At 40.4% G+C, this 17,547-nt stretch overlaps 1 protein-coding gene across 1 annotated transcript in view; it reads left to right on the top strand.

Moving 5' to 3' along the window:
* Positions 1-17,547, top strand: part of ADAM23 (ADAM metallopeptidase domain 23) — a 748,300-nt gene that overhangs the window by 637,846 nt on the left and 92,907 nt on the right. Inside the window, exons 17-19 of the mRNA XM_078680301.1 lie at positions 13,196-13,282; positions 14,632-14,712; positions 17,238-17,288. Coding sequence (XP_078536427.1) covers positions 13,196-13,282; positions 14,632-14,712; positions 17,238-17,288 — 219 coding nt within the window. The remainder of the gene's footprint in view (positions 1-13,195; positions 13,283-14,631; positions 14,713-17,237; positions 17,289-17,547) is intronic.

Below are 17,547 nucleotides of genomic sequence, written 5' to 3'. Positions count from 1 at the left end.
TTGTGGTCTCTGCCTCAAACATGGTAGCATTGGCTCAAACGAAATTGGCATATTTAATTTACTTATAAGTCCCTCGGAAAGTGCTCCACATGTGCCCAGGAGCTGTAAATTAAATGGTGCTATGGGGATGAAGCACTGATTGTTCCACCTACTTAAGAAGCCTTTAAACATGCCTCAAGCTTACCATTGCAGAGCCTCTGTGTGCAGTTTACAGTGCCATTTAGACCTGGCAAAATAAACCTCTGCATGAAAATGGTGGAATGCACACCAACATATCCTTAATCGATTCATTTAGATGATGCTTATTTGGCAGAGTTACTGTGTGCTGCCATGTTTGTGCTCTGCCCCCAAAGCACACAGATAATGACTTCAAAGTGGAGCATGAATGCATTCCAACGATATGTGGCACAGCAAAGAAAGTGCAGACAAATCCTTCATTCCTCAAATTTTATATTTTATTCCTTTATTTGTCCAAATTATATTCCACAAGTTTGTCACAAAGTTTTCATTCTTAAAATAAGACAACGTGAATCACATATTTTTCTAATCCTCGTGACTTGCCAATCCAGGCCTTAATCACCAGCATGTGGGGTTCTGCAGCCAGAAGCAGTCTTATTAAAAAATACCCAATGAATTTCAGGCTCACAAACAGCCTTCCTCAGGTGTAGCTGAAAAGTTAAAAATAAATATTGGTCTGACTTATATTATGCAACAGCTATGCAATCAATACTCTTCTTTCCCACCATGCTCAATCCAATCCCCACTCATCTGTCCCTCATATTCTGCTTTCCAGCTGTTGCCACGCCTAACGCTGTGACAAAATGTATGAACACTGCACTACATCATTCAAACCATGCTCCCCATTTGCCTCAACCGTAAGAAAACTTTCACAACACTGCCAAAATAAATGACCAAAAAGCATACCCATCTGCCCTTCTTCACATTAACGATGTTCCCCGAATGTCACTGTACCTGCTACTTTCAAGAAAAATACTCAGTATAACCTTCATCTCTCTTGAGGTTCATGGCACATCTGTGCTTCAATTTACCTACTCATAAGTCATCCGTTACAACCTCCGCAAGTGACACATCTGTTTCAACCCTCCTTGATGGATTTTAAACTGGCCATGTGATCATGAGTCTTCACTGAAACCTTAAACATAAAAAGTGTCTCCTCCTAGACGCTTTGTATGTTTATGGCTTCAGTGAAGTCTCCCTTTTCCTCTGCTCTTCTCAGTAATCTGTTCTGCTTCTCTGATTGCCTCCCTAAATCTTCCTTAGTTCTTATCTAGAAGTTGCTCAATTCTCATGATTTTAGATGCAGAAATTCATATGAGAGTAAAAAACTGACATTTAAGTGCAAAATATTAGCTTGGTGGTAGAACACCTATGGTGTCAAGTTACTAGGACTGAGGTATCAATGTAGGTGCTAGATCATAGAGAAAATGTGCTAGTATGTTGTCACATTTTGTATTAAGGCTTTACATCAGTGTAATATCACATTTTATTCATAGCACATTAATGTGCAGAATCAACCTTGCTGCAACATCAACCCCGGCCACATTGCAATACAATCAACATTGAGAATGCCACATTGTGCAGCAAAACCACATTCAAGTGCAACATTAAATTAAGGTGCATAACCACTATCTGTACAAGCATTAATGTGAAATCACTTTTAACTTCAGACGTCACATTTAAGAGGAAAAGCACATTTTGATGCAAAACCAACCTTGATGTAAATATGTGGATTTGAACAAAATATTTTTTATTAGTTGATGAAGTCATTCTGCACAGCAAACGTTTAAATAAATGTTTTGTTCAAATTTGTGTATTTACAACATAATGTGAAGACATGAATGTGTCCAAAATATGAATTGACTTATGATGAAGTCATTACGCAGTGTAAACGTTTTTATAATAAACAGGAATTTTTTAACCTGTGACTCAATGAAACAAGAAGTGGTCAGAAATATTAATATGAGGGTATATGATGTACTGTATATTCATATGTGATGCAAAGGTGTTTTAAAAGGTTTTTTATTACTTTACTTGTCTCTATTTTCTTCATGTCTACTTACTGTACACCATTAGAATGTGATTTTTGTACAGGATTTCAGAGATTTTTTTTTTTTCAAAAATAGCATTTTATGTATGTTGCTGTAGCTCTGAAGAAGTCTTGTGACGAAAAGTGTTGGCTACATTTGAACTGCATATACTCAAACCCTTTTCGTATGTTGTTCTAAGAGCTGAAAACGTAAGCCAAATCATAAAACATTCTACAATGAAGTTTCAAAAAGAATTCCAATTTTCTCAGTCCTCCTGCATTTGGCAATTTATCCAAACTTTTACTATGAAAGATTACCTGAAAAGGTCAATGCAAGAAGATCGAAAAGAAGTTGGTGAAAACAATTTTACAATACTATTGACAGAGTAGGATGATTAAAAACAAAACTTGAATAAAAATGAAATATAATGAAGAATGATTTAGAATTGAAAGTAATTTATCAAGATAACCTGATGGTAGTCTTTACTCGCACACATAATTGCAGAGATTTTTGGGCAACATCCGAAACATACAAACACTGAACATTGAACGAACAACCTATAGACACTTTCCTTTTTTCAGCTATAGTTCAATTAGTGGTGATTTATTTACACATCCTAAGAGAATCAAAAACTGTCCTATTGGACATTTTGCAACATGTACTATGGAGGGGGCTGAAACTAGTTTGAAATGCCCGTTTGATCAGATTGGGTCAAATTTTAAGGTAGTCAGGCTAGGTGGATAATATGGGGGAGCAATTTAAATATAAAAGGGCAATAGGCATAAGTAATATTGTTTTGTTTCTACATGATTCATGCTAATGAAAATTTTGCATTTGATGGATTGCTTATATAGTGGAAGTTGGGGTGGAGTGTAAAAAGAACAAGTGAGACACAAACAAAATGTAAATCTGTTTTGCAATTGTGAAATTCGGGGTTATTTGTACCTTATGCGTTTTACCCTTGAATGTTGATGACATTTTCAAAGACATCTGAAGGTTATTGCATATTTTGAGAGATTGTAGTATTTGTTTTTTTTTTTTTTTTTTTATTGAGCAAGTTCATACGTATACATCAATAGAAAAAAATCAATTCATATATAATACATAGCATAAATAAATAGTAACCACGAAATATCTCAACAAAACATCCAGAGTTACAATCTTCCATTATACCAAAGAGAAAAAAAAAGGTTAAAGAAGGTATCATACATTGAATTATAAAGTTCATCTATAAAGTTCATAGTTCTATGATAGGAAGTGTTTAGGGGCTTCTATTATTTTCATACCAGAGGGTTATAGGAGCCCAAATCTGAGCCCCGTGAGTTCTTACTTTTTTCCCTTTAGTTTCGTATATAGCTGTTTCTTGCTTATAAGTCCCCAAAAATCGGCTTAGCCACATTTGGAAGGTTGGTGCGTCTGGTTCTTTCCAGCGGGCTGCCAGTATGATTCGAAACACAGCCATGTCTAGAAATACAGATATTACTTCTTCCTTACTATAGCCCAGAGAATCATCATGACCTAATACATACAAAGTAAGCGAAGTTCTTAATTTATGCCCAAAAATTTCTATCCAATATTTGGTAATCATTCTTTTAATAAGATCTAATCGAGGGCAATCAGCGAACATATGTATGAGATTCGCTGGGCCTAGACCGCATCTTGGACATTGAACATTAGTAAGCATGGGCGTAAAATCCGTTCCGCTTGCGGATTTTGCGGATTTTCGGTAAATTCGCAATCCGCGAACTCCCGCGAACTTGCCGAAAATTCGTAAAATCCGTGCGAAGCGGATTTTTTGCTTGGTCGCACTTGCCAACTAGAATACTATACAATTTCGCGGGAGTAAATACTTGCGAACACGTAGATGCGGCGGGCAGCGACAATCTCGCAATTGCGAGATTGCAAAATTTGCAATTTCGCACAAGAAATCCACCAGCAGGCAGCATAAACCTTGAAAATTATGATTTTTATCAGAATAACTCATCAGGTTGACATTTGCCTGCACTTTTTCTTTGCAAGGAGTCCATTTTGGGGGGTGGGGGTGGGAGGAAGGAAGTGCCCCACAGTCTCCAACTTCCTGTTCCTGTCCACCAGGCTCCTCCCAGTGCTTTCTTCATGTGCTGGTCACTTTGATTTGGATCTTGACCTGGAAGGATTACTTTAGTGGATGCTGCTGGATATTTGGATTTTTGCAAAACTGAAAGCACTCAGCAGGTGCAAAAGTTCAATCTTATCATTAGTAACCATTCCCTGTAGTGCTTCCTGAGGGGCCCCTTCAGAGTTCATTTGCCTACTTGCAACTATTCTATGACCCTGCTCTGACCCTCACAGCAGGCTCAGAGAATAGCTACAAGTATACAACAAAGGTCCTGTTAAAAAAATTACACTGCAACAGAAAGCAATTACAGACAAAACTGAAAGCACTCAGCAGGTGCAAAAGTTCAATCTTATCATTAGTAACCATTCCCTGTAGTGCTTCCTGAGGGGCCCCTTCAGAGTTCAGCAAATTACAGATAAGGAAGCAGGTGCCAGCCAGACTGGAAGTTTAAATTCAGTGACACATTATTCAACCCCAAATTAATTCATGTCAGTTGAAGCAGGGCAGGTGTGCTTGCTTTTTCACCCCCATAATCTACAGTGATAAACCAACCAGAGGGTGGCAGTGATGTACCAGAGGGTGGCATGGGTGTACCAGAGGGTGGCAGTGGTGAAACAGAGGGTGCTGTGAACCTGTGATGATGAACCAGATGTAGAAACAACATAGTCGCGGCCGTTGCGAGCTGACAAGTAAGTTCGCAATTGCGAACTGGTACAGAACCCTCGCGAACTGGCAGAAATCCTTGCGAACACAAAAAAAAAAAACGCAAATTTGCGAGAGTTCGCGGATTTTGCGGATTGCGAATCCGTAAATACGCAAGTTCGCGGATTGCCAATTCGTAAAATCCGCCCATGCTTAATCATTAGGCCTTTGGCCCCAGGTGAATAACTTAGCTGGTGTATAATATAGGTCATATATTGTTCGATAATGTTGGGCCTTTAAGTTGGATGCTAAGAACAATTTAGAGGATAAGCTCAGTGACATATCAACGTCTACATTAGGATTGCCTAGTGTTGTTACCCATCCTCTCTCAACGCGCTCCGTATCATCAATAGTTCATATATAGCCCCTATCCTGGTGGTCCGCCTGGCTATAATTTCAAAGAGGGGGATAATTTCTGGCTGAATTTTTGGAAAAGATTGCCGAATGGTGGTGTAGACTTGTATGTACTTCAGATAGTCAGTCGGAGGGATTGCGAATTTTCGCTGTAGATCCTCAAATAACACTGTGGGACCTCGACCAAGAAAGTCTCCGACAATAACAAGCCCTAATTGTTCCCATTTTCTAGAGGTGCTATCGTTAAGCTGAGCAGGTAAGATCGGGCTATACCAGAGAGGGGTATATTAAGTAAATTTCGGTATTGCTAGATGTTTTGTAGTACATTTCCAGATCCTCCATGCATCAGTAATAACCTTAAATTTAATTTTTTTTAAATATGAAGGTTCTATTTGCCTTAGTAACAGCCCTCTGGCTTTATCCCCTAATACCAATTCGTATATCGAAGGTATATTCTGATCTAATTCAGTAGCGTTTATGGGGTTGGAGTTAAGCAAAGGGGCCATTTGCTGTAGGAGAGTTGCCCATAAATAGAGTGTCAAATTTGGAATGGCTAACCCTCCTCTCTGTTGTGGTAATGTCAAATATGGCATAGCCCTCCTAATTTTTCCTTAACTCCATACAAATTTGGACATACAAGAATCTAAAGCCTTAATAATATTACCTTCGACCATCAGGGGAATTGCTCGAAATAAATAAAGTATTTTCGGGAAAATATTCATCTTAAGGTAATTCCCCCTGCCTACAATTGATAGGTGGAGATTATTAACTCTTATGAGATCCTTTTTTGTTTTCTTAATCAATGGATCGTAGTTAAGTTGATTAATTTCATTTACATTAGGAGATATACAGACTCCGAGATATGTAGCTTGGTTGACTCTGTACGAACTTTCATATTGGGTGTTTTCTGTACATAATACCATTGTCTTATCCCTATTCAGGGAATACCCTGAATAAGAGCCAAAGGTCTGAGTAATTTGTTCAATCTCCATAATTGCCTCAGTAGGGTTAGGTTTTAATACCGCCACATCATCGGCATAGGCTAGAATTATAGTATGAAATATGCTGACTGTCACAGGCTCTATTAGGGTGGAAATAAACAGCTTTGAGATAAGTGGGTTGATGTAAAGTGCAAAAAAGGTTGGGGAGCACGGACATCCCTGTCTCGTGCCCCTTTGGATATTGATGGACTCCGATTCGATGCCCCCAATGGTGAGTTTAGCCTTAGGGTCGACATATAATGCCTTGATGGAATTAACAATACCATGTCCAAAGTTGTTTAGTTCCAGACTCCCCATAAAAATTGCCACGAGACTCGATCGAAAGCCTTCTCGTCGTCGAGCAGGATCCTCGACATCTGGCCCCCCGTCACTCCCATGATGTCAAAAAGGGAGATGGCTCTACGGGTGTGATCTGTAGTGCCCTTACCGGGGATGAAACCATGTTGCCATGGGGAGACCAGATGTTCGATGATGCCGCTTAGCCGGTTAGCGAGAATCTTGGCATAGAGCTTCGAATCGGAATTTATGAGTGAAATGGGTCGATATGAGGATGGCAGCTCGGGAGATTTTCCTTTTTTAGGGAAAATAGCTATGTTTGTATGTTTCCATGATTCAGGTGGGATGCCATGCCATTGAACCCCAAGGAATAGATCTAATAAATAAGGGATGATCTGCTTTCCGAGTATTTTATACAGATCAAGGGGAATTTTATCTGGGCCTGCGGCTTTTCCGTTCGCCAACTCTGTGAGTGCTAATTCAAGCTCAGTAACTGAGATTTCTTTTTCAAGGTCTTCCCTAGTTGATTCATCAATTGTTCTAATTAGATCTGAATCTTGAAGCCAGTCATTTAGGAAATCTTTTGTGTCAGCTACCATTGCTTGATCCTCATTTTGATAAAGTTGTTGATAGTAGCGTTGGAAGGCCCCTGCGATGTCTACAGATGACGCATGTTTCTGTCCCTCAAATTCAATAGATTTTATGGCATTATGAGATTGTCGCTGACGTGTTCGAAGGGAAAGTTGTTTCCCCACCTTTTCCCCATTTTCATCAACATTATTTTGATTCGCCTGAAAAATTTCAGCTGCCTTTTGGGTCAAGCCACTATTGATCTCTGCTCTGAGGACTAATATTTTACGCAAAATGTTATCACAGTCTTCCCCTTGGTGTATCTGGGTGGCATGTTGTTCTTCTAAATTTGCTAGTTCAGAATTAAGTTGTTCGTTCAGCCTATCCTGGGCTTTCTTACGTTTAGCCACAAAGGCAATGGTCTCCCCCCGAGAGCTGCTTTAAAGCAGTCCCAGACCACCAGTCTGGGGGCACTATATTGATTATAATCGAAAAATTCCTGTGCTCAGAGTGTGATGTATGCTATGTATTCTCTGTTGACGAGGAGTTTTCGATCAAATGACCATAGACAGTGAGGTCTCTTATAGTTGGTAACATCAAGGGAAAGGATAATCGCATTATGGTCTGATAAGGTTTTAGGAGATTTAACAATCAATGCGTTTGCAGCATTTTCCATAGAGGTCATTATATAATCGATCCGGACATATTTATTGTGAGGAAAAGAAAAATAAGTATATCCAGGATCGTTTCTATTTTTCAGAGTCCAGATGTCAAATAAGTTATGGCTATCCATAAGTTGCCTTACTGCCCTGTAGACTTTAGGCTTGCGTCCATTATAAGTCTGCTGTGATTGACTGTTCTGTGTATAACCCAGGGCTACATTGAAATCTCCACAGACAATCAATGAACCTGGCCAGGATGCCAATTCGAGCTCAAGATCTTGGAAAATCTGGGGATCATCCTGGTTCGATCCATAGAGTGAGCAGATAGTGATACCTAAGTCAAGTTGAACTATAACCCATCTACCATGGGGATCAGCCAATCTGCGTCTGGGTGGACCCAAAATTTTTTTTGCTAGAATAGCAACCCCTCGTGTCTTAGATGTTTGTGTTGTTAAATCAAGAATATTATAACCAGGTATTTTTAGGTACTCCTTGTCCCCCACTGAGATGTGAGGCTCCTGTAACCAGAGTATATCATAAGAGCCTTGACGGATTATCTGAAAGAGTTGTGCCCTTTTACCTCTGTCGTTGAGGCCTGCGATGTTCCAGCTACACAATTTTAGCTTCCCCATTGTAGATATTCAGCATTAACCTATTAATGATACAACATGACATTTTTTGCCTAGATAAATATGACCACAATTTCCATTTTCCCAATTTCCTTAAATTTAGTCGTACAAAGCTTGTTACTGAGCTTAATGTATTATTTGTGCATTCAAACTTGCTCTTTTTATGTTTGATTTTTTGCTGCCCCGGCCCCCCTCCCCTTCAGGAACCTCCTTGTTCCATGCCCCTCCCCCCTCACACCCAAAAAAAAGGCAATCAGACTCGAAGAGTCTGTGGTGATGGGATAGTGCTACCTAACCAGTACTCAATGATATTAAAACGATGAACAAAGAAAAAGATAATTATCACGCGGGAATGGGAGAGAAGAAAAAATATGGAAGGAAAGAGGAATCATGTCAAATACTGTGATGTGCCATATAGCTTATCCCTTTACCAAGTAATTTGTCTTTTCCCCCCTCCCCCCCTCTTTTTCCCAAGAGAAAACCAACCATAAAACCTGTGCCCGGGAAAACAAAATTCTAAATATAGACATGCAAAGATAAGAAGATAAGAAGATAAGAAGATATAATAAGACTTTCCTCCTCCTTCCCCTCTGCTCCCCCTCTTCCCCTCTGCTCTGCTCTGCTGAATCTAAATCTGAAGTTAATTCAGGCTATCTAATTATTCTTTAGCCTTCATCTCAGAGGTAAAGAATCTCGTTTGTCCTCTAAATATTATCTTCAGTCTGGCTGGATTATTGAGATATGCCTGCGCCTTCTTCTCTAAGAATGGTTTAATCAATTGTCGCAGGCGCCATCTCTTTTCCACTGTGACGTGGCAAAAATCAGGCCGGACGAAGTATGAGATGGAGTCTTTGCTACGACGTGCTTCGGGCCTGGCCTTATCAGAAATGGCTTGTCTTAGGAGAAAGTTTCCGAAGTATACTAAAATCGCTCAGGGGTATCCTCCAGGTTTTTTTGTGGGTTTCAATGTCAGTGGAACTCTGTGGACTCGTTGTACTTCCAGATCCCAGTTCGAACCGGAGAGTTCAGGGAGGGTGTCTCGAAAAAGTTGTATAACATATGCACGGATATCGTCCCCCTCAATTTTTTCTGGGATTCCTAAGACGCGCAAATTATTTCGGCGTAGACAATTTTCGTAATCTTCTAGCTTCCGCCTTACATCCTCTAGTTCTGCGTCATGGGAGTCGACTCGTTCTTGGGTTGCTGCGGCCTCAGTTTCATTGGATACTATGCGGGCTTCCATCTCAACCATTCGTTCATTAAAGGTGCCCACAGTTTTTGCTAATTTACGTACAACCCCCTGTACTTTGTGAAGGGCTGCTTGTGCCTTGCGCCCGTCTCGGCGTCATCTTCAATGTCCTCCTCTGTATCCCCTGACCAGCCGGCGTCCTCAGAGAAAGAGTAGAAATCTGTGGGATCTTTATCCGTCTCTAAGTTCTCAGTTACTGACACGGCTGCGGCCTCAAAAGTTTTCTTTTTAATTGCCTCATTTACCCCCAAGTTCCTGATTGAGATAGATTCCTCAGAGTCCTCAGAGTCCCGTGCCAGCGCTGGTATTATCGATTTATTGCTTGTCCCCCCGGGGGACCAGGAGAAGTTGACAATAGAACGTTTGTTTCTGACGATTTTAATTAAACAATCTCAGGGGAATTAACGGTTATTAATTGTCTCCCCCATATCAGGTAACTCACAGGGCTCGACCCCCTCGGGGTTCTCTGCAGTTGCGGAGGTTTCTGGTTCTGTAGCCTCGAGCCCAGCAAAACCATCAGCAGCTCTGGTCCGCTCCAGTACTCCTTCCGTAGTTTCCAAGTTTTCCTGTGCACTAGGCGAGATCTGTACTGCCGGCTGTGCCTTCTCCACGCCAGACATCGGTGTCTTCAGGGTTATTTTAGAAGAGGGTATCCCGGGGGCTCGGCGGAGCATGTCCATCACTGTGGGTCCGGTGGCGGCTACAGGTTGTCTCGCTGGTTTCAGAGTGAGCGTTATGTCTGCCGCAGGCCCCCCTGCCTCACCGCCACCAGGGCTACGAATACCTGTCTCGCCGCCACCCCGCTTCGGCATCAGTTCCCGATCATGTAACGCCTGCTTCGCCGCTCTGGTCTTCGCGGCTGCGGCCGCCAGCGCTGTTGCATTTTTCGGGCCCATGGCTGTACCGTCAAGATTGGCTGCTAGGTAAGCTTCGTTTTCGTCTCTAGGATTAATCCTATGTGGGCTAACTAGGAAGGACTCAGCTGTCCGTAAACCCCTGAGTAGCCGGAGAACTGTAACGCCAATCAGGGAGGTGAAAAGAGAGAGCTGGGTTTTAAGTGCAGCCTTACTTTCACTTGCTGAGTCCGTGAGCTCTGATGGGAAAAGCACTCCCGTCTTCATTCTTCGTTTTTTCTTTTTCTTTCCCCTTTAACAGTATTTCAAGCTAGACTATTCATCGCCAGACTCGGGGTGATTTATTGTGTCGATAGCCCGGGTATAATATAACTCCGATCCCGCGGAATCGAGATCATTGGTACCGGTCAGGAAGTATCTAACAGCGGTCTAACACGCCGCCGCCATCTTACCCTTCACCCGGAATATCCTCAGATGATGCATTCCAGCGAGATTGTAGTATTTGAATGGTATTTATTTTTATTTTATAGAATACTGAATTTGTATCTTCCTGGAAAAGGATGGAGAGTCCCAAAATGCCCAGAGGGTGCATTAATAATATATACTTAATATCAATGGTTAACAGTGATTTATGCATTATAAATTAGAAAAAGCATTATGTAACTCACATACAATCAACATTTACAAACAATTAAATATATTTATGGACCCTATCAGCAGTGCTACTCTTATTTAATAATGACTCCCAGTCAAGTAAAGTATTGACCGCAACATTTTATGTGTATCTTACTGAAATGCTTCTGGCACCTAAGCCTACCTTTGTATATCCCACTGTCCCTCTGCTTATCACTGGAGAAATACTATTGATGCTCCTCTCAGGTATAAGATGGGTGAAATACAGAGATGCAAAGCTCTATTCAAGTCTCAATACATACTGATAATACACACAAAATGCACAGAATATAGCCTCGAGTTAGAGAAAGTCACATTTGAAAGATGACAAGAGATTACTATGGGTCTGATTAAAGAATCTGCCAATATTGGGTGAAATTGTTTTGTGATAGTATTAACAAAATAGCGTATGGGAAATGGGGTAGGTGAAGTGTATGAATACACAGTTATCAATAAATCATATGCAGGAAAATGTATCCAATGCAGGGACCTCAAATGTGAAGATAATGCTCTCTACGCAGCACAGTCAGAAATTTGTGAGTTTACTTTTCCATCTGTTAAAGAGGTCATTTCAAGATGCATGAAATTCTTTCTGAATGGGCTTCTGTACATGACACTGGAAGAATTGCACACATTTAAAACATCAATTTCTAAAGAATGCCCAATATGCTTTAATGAAAGTTTATAGAGGGGGTTGCATATGATCTGGTCTTTCCCACACCTAGAAGACTTATAGATATCAATTTGTGACTACAATTTGGAGGTAATAGGGCAAAAGATTGAGCAAAGTAAAATAACACTTCCAGAGAGTATTTTACCGAAACAAGTTAGGAAAATAATCCTCTTAGAGATGCTTGTCCCACGATCACTAATCACTCAGAAATGGAACGAAAAGGACCCACAGGTTCTCCCGGTGGGCACAAATAATGTTAACACCAGGGGTGCTAGAATTTAGCTCTGCAATACACATAGGAACAATGGATAAATATAAAAGAATATGAGGCAAAATGGGGCAATATCTGGAAGCTATTCATAAGAACAAAATGGGTCATGCGTTATTTAAATTTATAATAAAAATGAACTAAAATGCATTGTCACTTTAGAAGGGGAAACTTGAATAGCCATGCAATTAATATTTTTTATATATGTGTATGTATGTGCATATGTGTGTTTAGGTATATGGTCTTTCTTTGTGGTAAAATTGTATGGGTGTTCCTTATTTATTCCCACCCTGAATATTACTTAAATCTTACACTTGACATGAGTAAATTCCTTAATCCAGGATGTGTACATGTTCCTTCAAAAGGTTTAGGGTCAGCCACAAACTTGAATGATTGTGGGTATTCAATTACTTAGTCAGTGATCCTTGACCAAAAGCATCCTTCACATGTGAGCATGTTGGTTCACACGTGAAAATATACCATAAAAGTGTAATTGTGTAACAAGTGTGAGCCTGCACTCATCTGTGTAGGTATTTGCACACCTTAGTTCAGTTTAAGTGGAAAGAATAAATTGGACTTTGACTGTGCCACCAATAGCTTTCTCTGATTGTACATTATAGTAATCACAGGAAGCTTTTCAATTAGTATTGTAGTTGGTCTATTGTGGGGGCCAGGCTAAGCAGTGATTGTAGCGGTTTTGTTTTGGGGGAAATTAAATGCCCATACTAATTTCAACATGTATCTGGAAATTCGGACTTCTACGAGTACGTAATGCCTAGAGTAATGACTACAGATTGATAAAAGAATATAGAAACAAGATCAGATGTTCTCGAAACAATTACCTTCACTCAGTGCCATAAAAGAAGAACAATGCAGACTAGGACATTGATGGAAAACCAGAGCAAGAGAAACATATTAGGATCAGTCTCCATTAAGCTAGCACATGGAGAACAGCATGCATGTGTGGGGGTCCTGTAGTTCGAACATTTGCTCAAATTACTGTGTCATGACTTCACAAAGCAATGAAGTCATGTCTTTGGCTGTTGCTTACAAATTGATGAGACTATCTCAAGGGTGCAGGTTAGAAGACAGTAGACATTTTCAATTTGCTTGATCCATATTGTGTCTTCTCCTTTCAGGAATGTTCTGGAGATTGCTGCAAAAAGTGTTCCCTCTCCAACGGAGCTCACTGCAGTGACGGGCCATGCTGCAACACATCCTGTCTGGTGAGACAATGAGCCTTTATATTGAATGTACCAGTGTCTGCTCTTATAAATAAAGAGTAAAATAAGACCGTTTCTGGGTAATAGATACATATACAGATTATGCAACTTCTTGAGTACTTCTTTCCCTGAATGTTGAATCAATTGAATGCAACTAAAATATTTAGACTAAATCCAAGTTTACCTAATCTCAACACCCAGAGCTATAAAGGAAAACAAATTGTTCTTGGACACTAAATGTGAACTAGCCTCGTGCAAAAATGAGAGATGTGGCAACAGCTGATGGCTCTGAAAGATTTTAGTTCTGACAGAGTCAATCTCTGCATCCACTTTGCAGACAGAACTTGGAAAGAAGGTTGGACCGGTATGGCTTTGAGCTATATTGGACATTTTAGGCGAGTGCTGATTTTCTCTTGCAATGCTACAGTGACTCCTTTGTAGCATTTCTCCAATCCCCTTAAGTGTGACAGTGGTGTGTTCTTATGAACCCCAAGATACTCCATTTTGCCACGTCCCACATGTGATGCATTGTGATGCATTGTGGCGAACTGGGTGCTGGGATGTTGGACAGTGTGCTGCCACCCTCATATTGTTTGTTAAGTATTTTGTTAAGTGCATTTACATGAACATTCTCTTCAAAGGTATATATAATATGTTGAAAATTCCCTCTGAAAGGGATACCATCTCTAGTATCCAATACTATTCTGAAGAGAGTTACTGACATGTTCCATGCATATGTTCTTTGTTTTAAGCATGCATGCATCATATATGTGTAGCAAACTGTTTGTGACCGACTCCACAGCTTTCTCTCATTTGAACTTAAAGAAATTTGGAGTTGTTTTCTGGTAATGAAAACTTAACAATAGAGATTGTATTCTAAGATTTTCTTCAATTAACTATGACGATCCTACAATCATGTCAGAGGTGGTCTGTATCACTCTATTTGCTTTCAATAAAGTATTTTACAGAGGTGCTGAGATAATGCATCAGTCATTAAAGAGATGCAAAGGTCAACTTACCAATATATAGTGTAAAATGTGTTCATGGCAAAGGTGCCACAGGCTATTCCATATTTGGTTCATGGAACTAAATATGGATTTTTTTGTTTGTTTTTACTATAATGCGCTCTGATATCTGCAAGGGTGTTGTCTGCGCTCTATAAAACTTTCAAAATAAATAAAAAATAAATAAATGAAGATTTTGCCTATGCCTTCGATATTTTGTGCATTTCCAAAAGTTATCTAAAAGCAGTCTTACTGAATCGACAGAGAACATTTTTAATGTTCCTCCATTAGATTGCCTGACATTAATATATATGTGGTGCATTTTTTATTTATCTTTTTTATTTCCAGTTTCTACCCCGGGAGTACGACTGTCGTGATGCTGTGAATGAGTGTGATATCCCAGAGCATTGCACTGGAGATTCTGCTCAGGTATGGTTTCTATTATTGTACCCTTCTATTTTAGTAACATGTGATATTTGGGGCAGAAACAGAAAAGACCAAGGGGGTCATTAGGATGGCGGGCAGACATCCTTTCAGAGAATGGGACCTCCCGCCTTTGGTGCGGGGATCCCATTGGTGGCTTTAGGATGCGCACGCCACACTGGCGGGCGCATCCTGCATTCTTGACATTGCGGCAGGTGGTGCTCTCAGCACCGTGCAGTGCCTTGCATTGTGTGCATGGAACTGCATGGGGGTACCATAGGTACGTTACTGTATTACTGAGTGTTGCAAAAAGACTTTGCACATTGCCTCTGAGTTAAGACTGACTGCTTTGTGTCAAGCTACCAGAGGGTTAAGCACAGGTTTATTTATTAGCATTTTGGTTCACCCTGACAAGGATTATGATTATTTCTTGAAATGGGTTCTAAGCCCTTCAAGAAAAAAACAAATCTCCTGCAGACATGTTGTTCGCTTTGGACGATCTCAGGGAAATATGATCTCGCAACACCCATATGAACACTGGAGAGAAGGATTGGAAGCTGTATTAATGTACAACCTTAAGGTATCAAGGAACGCACAATTTTGCATTCCTACAGTTTACTTTTCCACACAAAAACTACCATACTGCTAGAAGGATGAGTGAAGATTACCCAACTGCCAATTTAACTCCCATATATACAAGGTTGTTGAATGAGTGCTCCTCCATATGGTTTGAACCTTCCAGTCACAAAGAAATACTGGAAAAGTAACTAGGCAAGTAACTAAGGAGGGAGCTCTTATACCAGAAACCTGTTCATTTTGCTTATTGTGGTGTCCCAAGAAATAAGAAACCAAGCAGTAAATTGGTGCGAGTGCTCGTAAAAGACAGATTGCAATAGCCTGAAAATCAGCTAGAGCGCCGAATACTTCATGTGGTAGAATGAAGTGCTGCAATACTGAGAGATTGAAAACCAGGGATGCTGCCTGGTCAGTAAGATTGGGGGGTGTAAGCTTCAGTTTTTACCAACAATCAAGCTGGCATAGCTTGTTAAAATACATTAAAAGAGGCAATGGAAAGAGAGAGGAGTGCAAATTGCTAGCAGGAACTTAAAACACAATAGTTTTCAAACTAACAAAGTTTCAAGGCAGGGAGGAAAGAGAGACAGAGAGTGTGTGGGTATGTACAAATCCAGGGTGAAATCCGACAGACGCTTTACCATACCCGACGCAAAGCACCTGTACCCAACTATTCAATGCAGAACACATATTTAGGAGAGTGTAACACCACAGATAACCCCCCACCTTACCCCCCCAGAGCTGCACATCTGTTAAAAACTTGATATTGCATCAAGAAGCACAAAGCGGTGCAGAAATATTCCATAACTAGGCGAAAGGAAAGGTCAACAGATTGCCGCAATTTGTGACTAGGACAGATCCGTATGTAAAGTGTATGCACCCAGTAAACAGTCTGGGTCTACTAGTCATAGTTGTATGTATTGTCCTGTAGTAACTCTGTGGCCAGTCTCAGGAGATGTCTAGGAGATATCTGTCAGCTGCCTAATGTGCCCCTCTAAGTCATGATAGGAAATCAAGATGTCAATCAACCTACAGGTAAAACCATTAGTAGCACAAAGGTTATTGGGTCAATGTTGGAAAACAGATTCTTATTTTGTTTCAGGTGTTCTGTAGTTCTAAAAAAACAATAACACGGGTTGTCAAATAAATAATATATATCCTTGAAATCAAACCGTGTCTGCTTTTTATGCCCCAATCATTACTCCATTTTGTCAAGAGCAATTCCTCGATACTTGTTAAACATGAAAGTTAGTAAATTTTGATATAGGAAATGTTAGGATATTTTATCTTCTGTGTTATGTAACATAGCGGGCAGGGTAATGCCTGAACCTTTGCCAAGAATATTGCGAATTATGAACCTTTGCCAAGAATATTGTGAAATATTTCCTTACAAAAACATTTATGGAACTGACCTTGTATCTGTGTGTCTTTTCCTGTCCCATTGAATTAAGGCTGACTGCTCAAATGTCGCTCACGCATCTACAGTTCCTGACAAATCTGAAACAATGTAAAATTAAATATCCAATATCCAATTCTAACGGCGAATACAGAGCATATGGGCCAGATGTATCAAAGAGTTTTGCCCATTCTGTGTCTATGGGGAAATGTGTTGATACATATGGCCCTTAAAATCTTAATCCCTGACAAGCACGAGCGCCCTTTAGTTTAGGTCACAAATAGGTGAATTACCCTGCTTGGTGTTCCCATTGGCATCGGTTTATATGCATCTGTGGGTGGGTTCCAATGACTACTAATGCGTATTTAGGTTCTTCCTGGCCCAATAAAAACCAGATGCAACAATCAGGTCGCAAAATGGGTAAAAGAGCAGAGTACTGGATTCAGCATGGTTTTAGGGAGTACACAAAGAGAGAGAGTTATGGAGATTGTAGTTTTGGCGCCTCTCCAAGGTGCACAAAAAATCTCACTGCTCTCTAATGTTTCTTATTTTCCTTTTGCAGTGTCCTCCAAATCTTCGTAAACAAGATGGTTATGCCTGCGACTCCAATCAGGTACTGTGCATACCTTGGGGGGTTTTCCAGTTCAATACAATCTGCATTGGTTTAATCAACTTGTGTCAGGGTCAACCTATCACACTGTGCCTAGACTTCTTTGTCCTTTTGTAACACTGTACTATCGTACCACTGTTTCATTGCCTCATTTTGACGTTATCCCAGTCTGCTGTTGTTTGGTGCCCTGTTAGACCAATGTACTATTCTTCAACAGAGCTATTGCCCTCTTGTCACACTACCCATTCTGTCATGACCCCAT

The sequence above is a fragment of the Lissotriton helveticus genome, chromosome 3_1 (assembly GCF_964261635.1).
Source record: "Lissotriton helveticus chromosome 3_1, aLisHel1.1, whole genome shotgun sequence".
Taxonomy (NCBI): Eukaryota; Metazoa; Chordata; class Amphibia; order Caudata; family Salamandridae; genus Lissotriton; species Lissotriton helveticus.
This window is presented reverse-complemented; position numbering and strand designations above follow the sequence as displayed.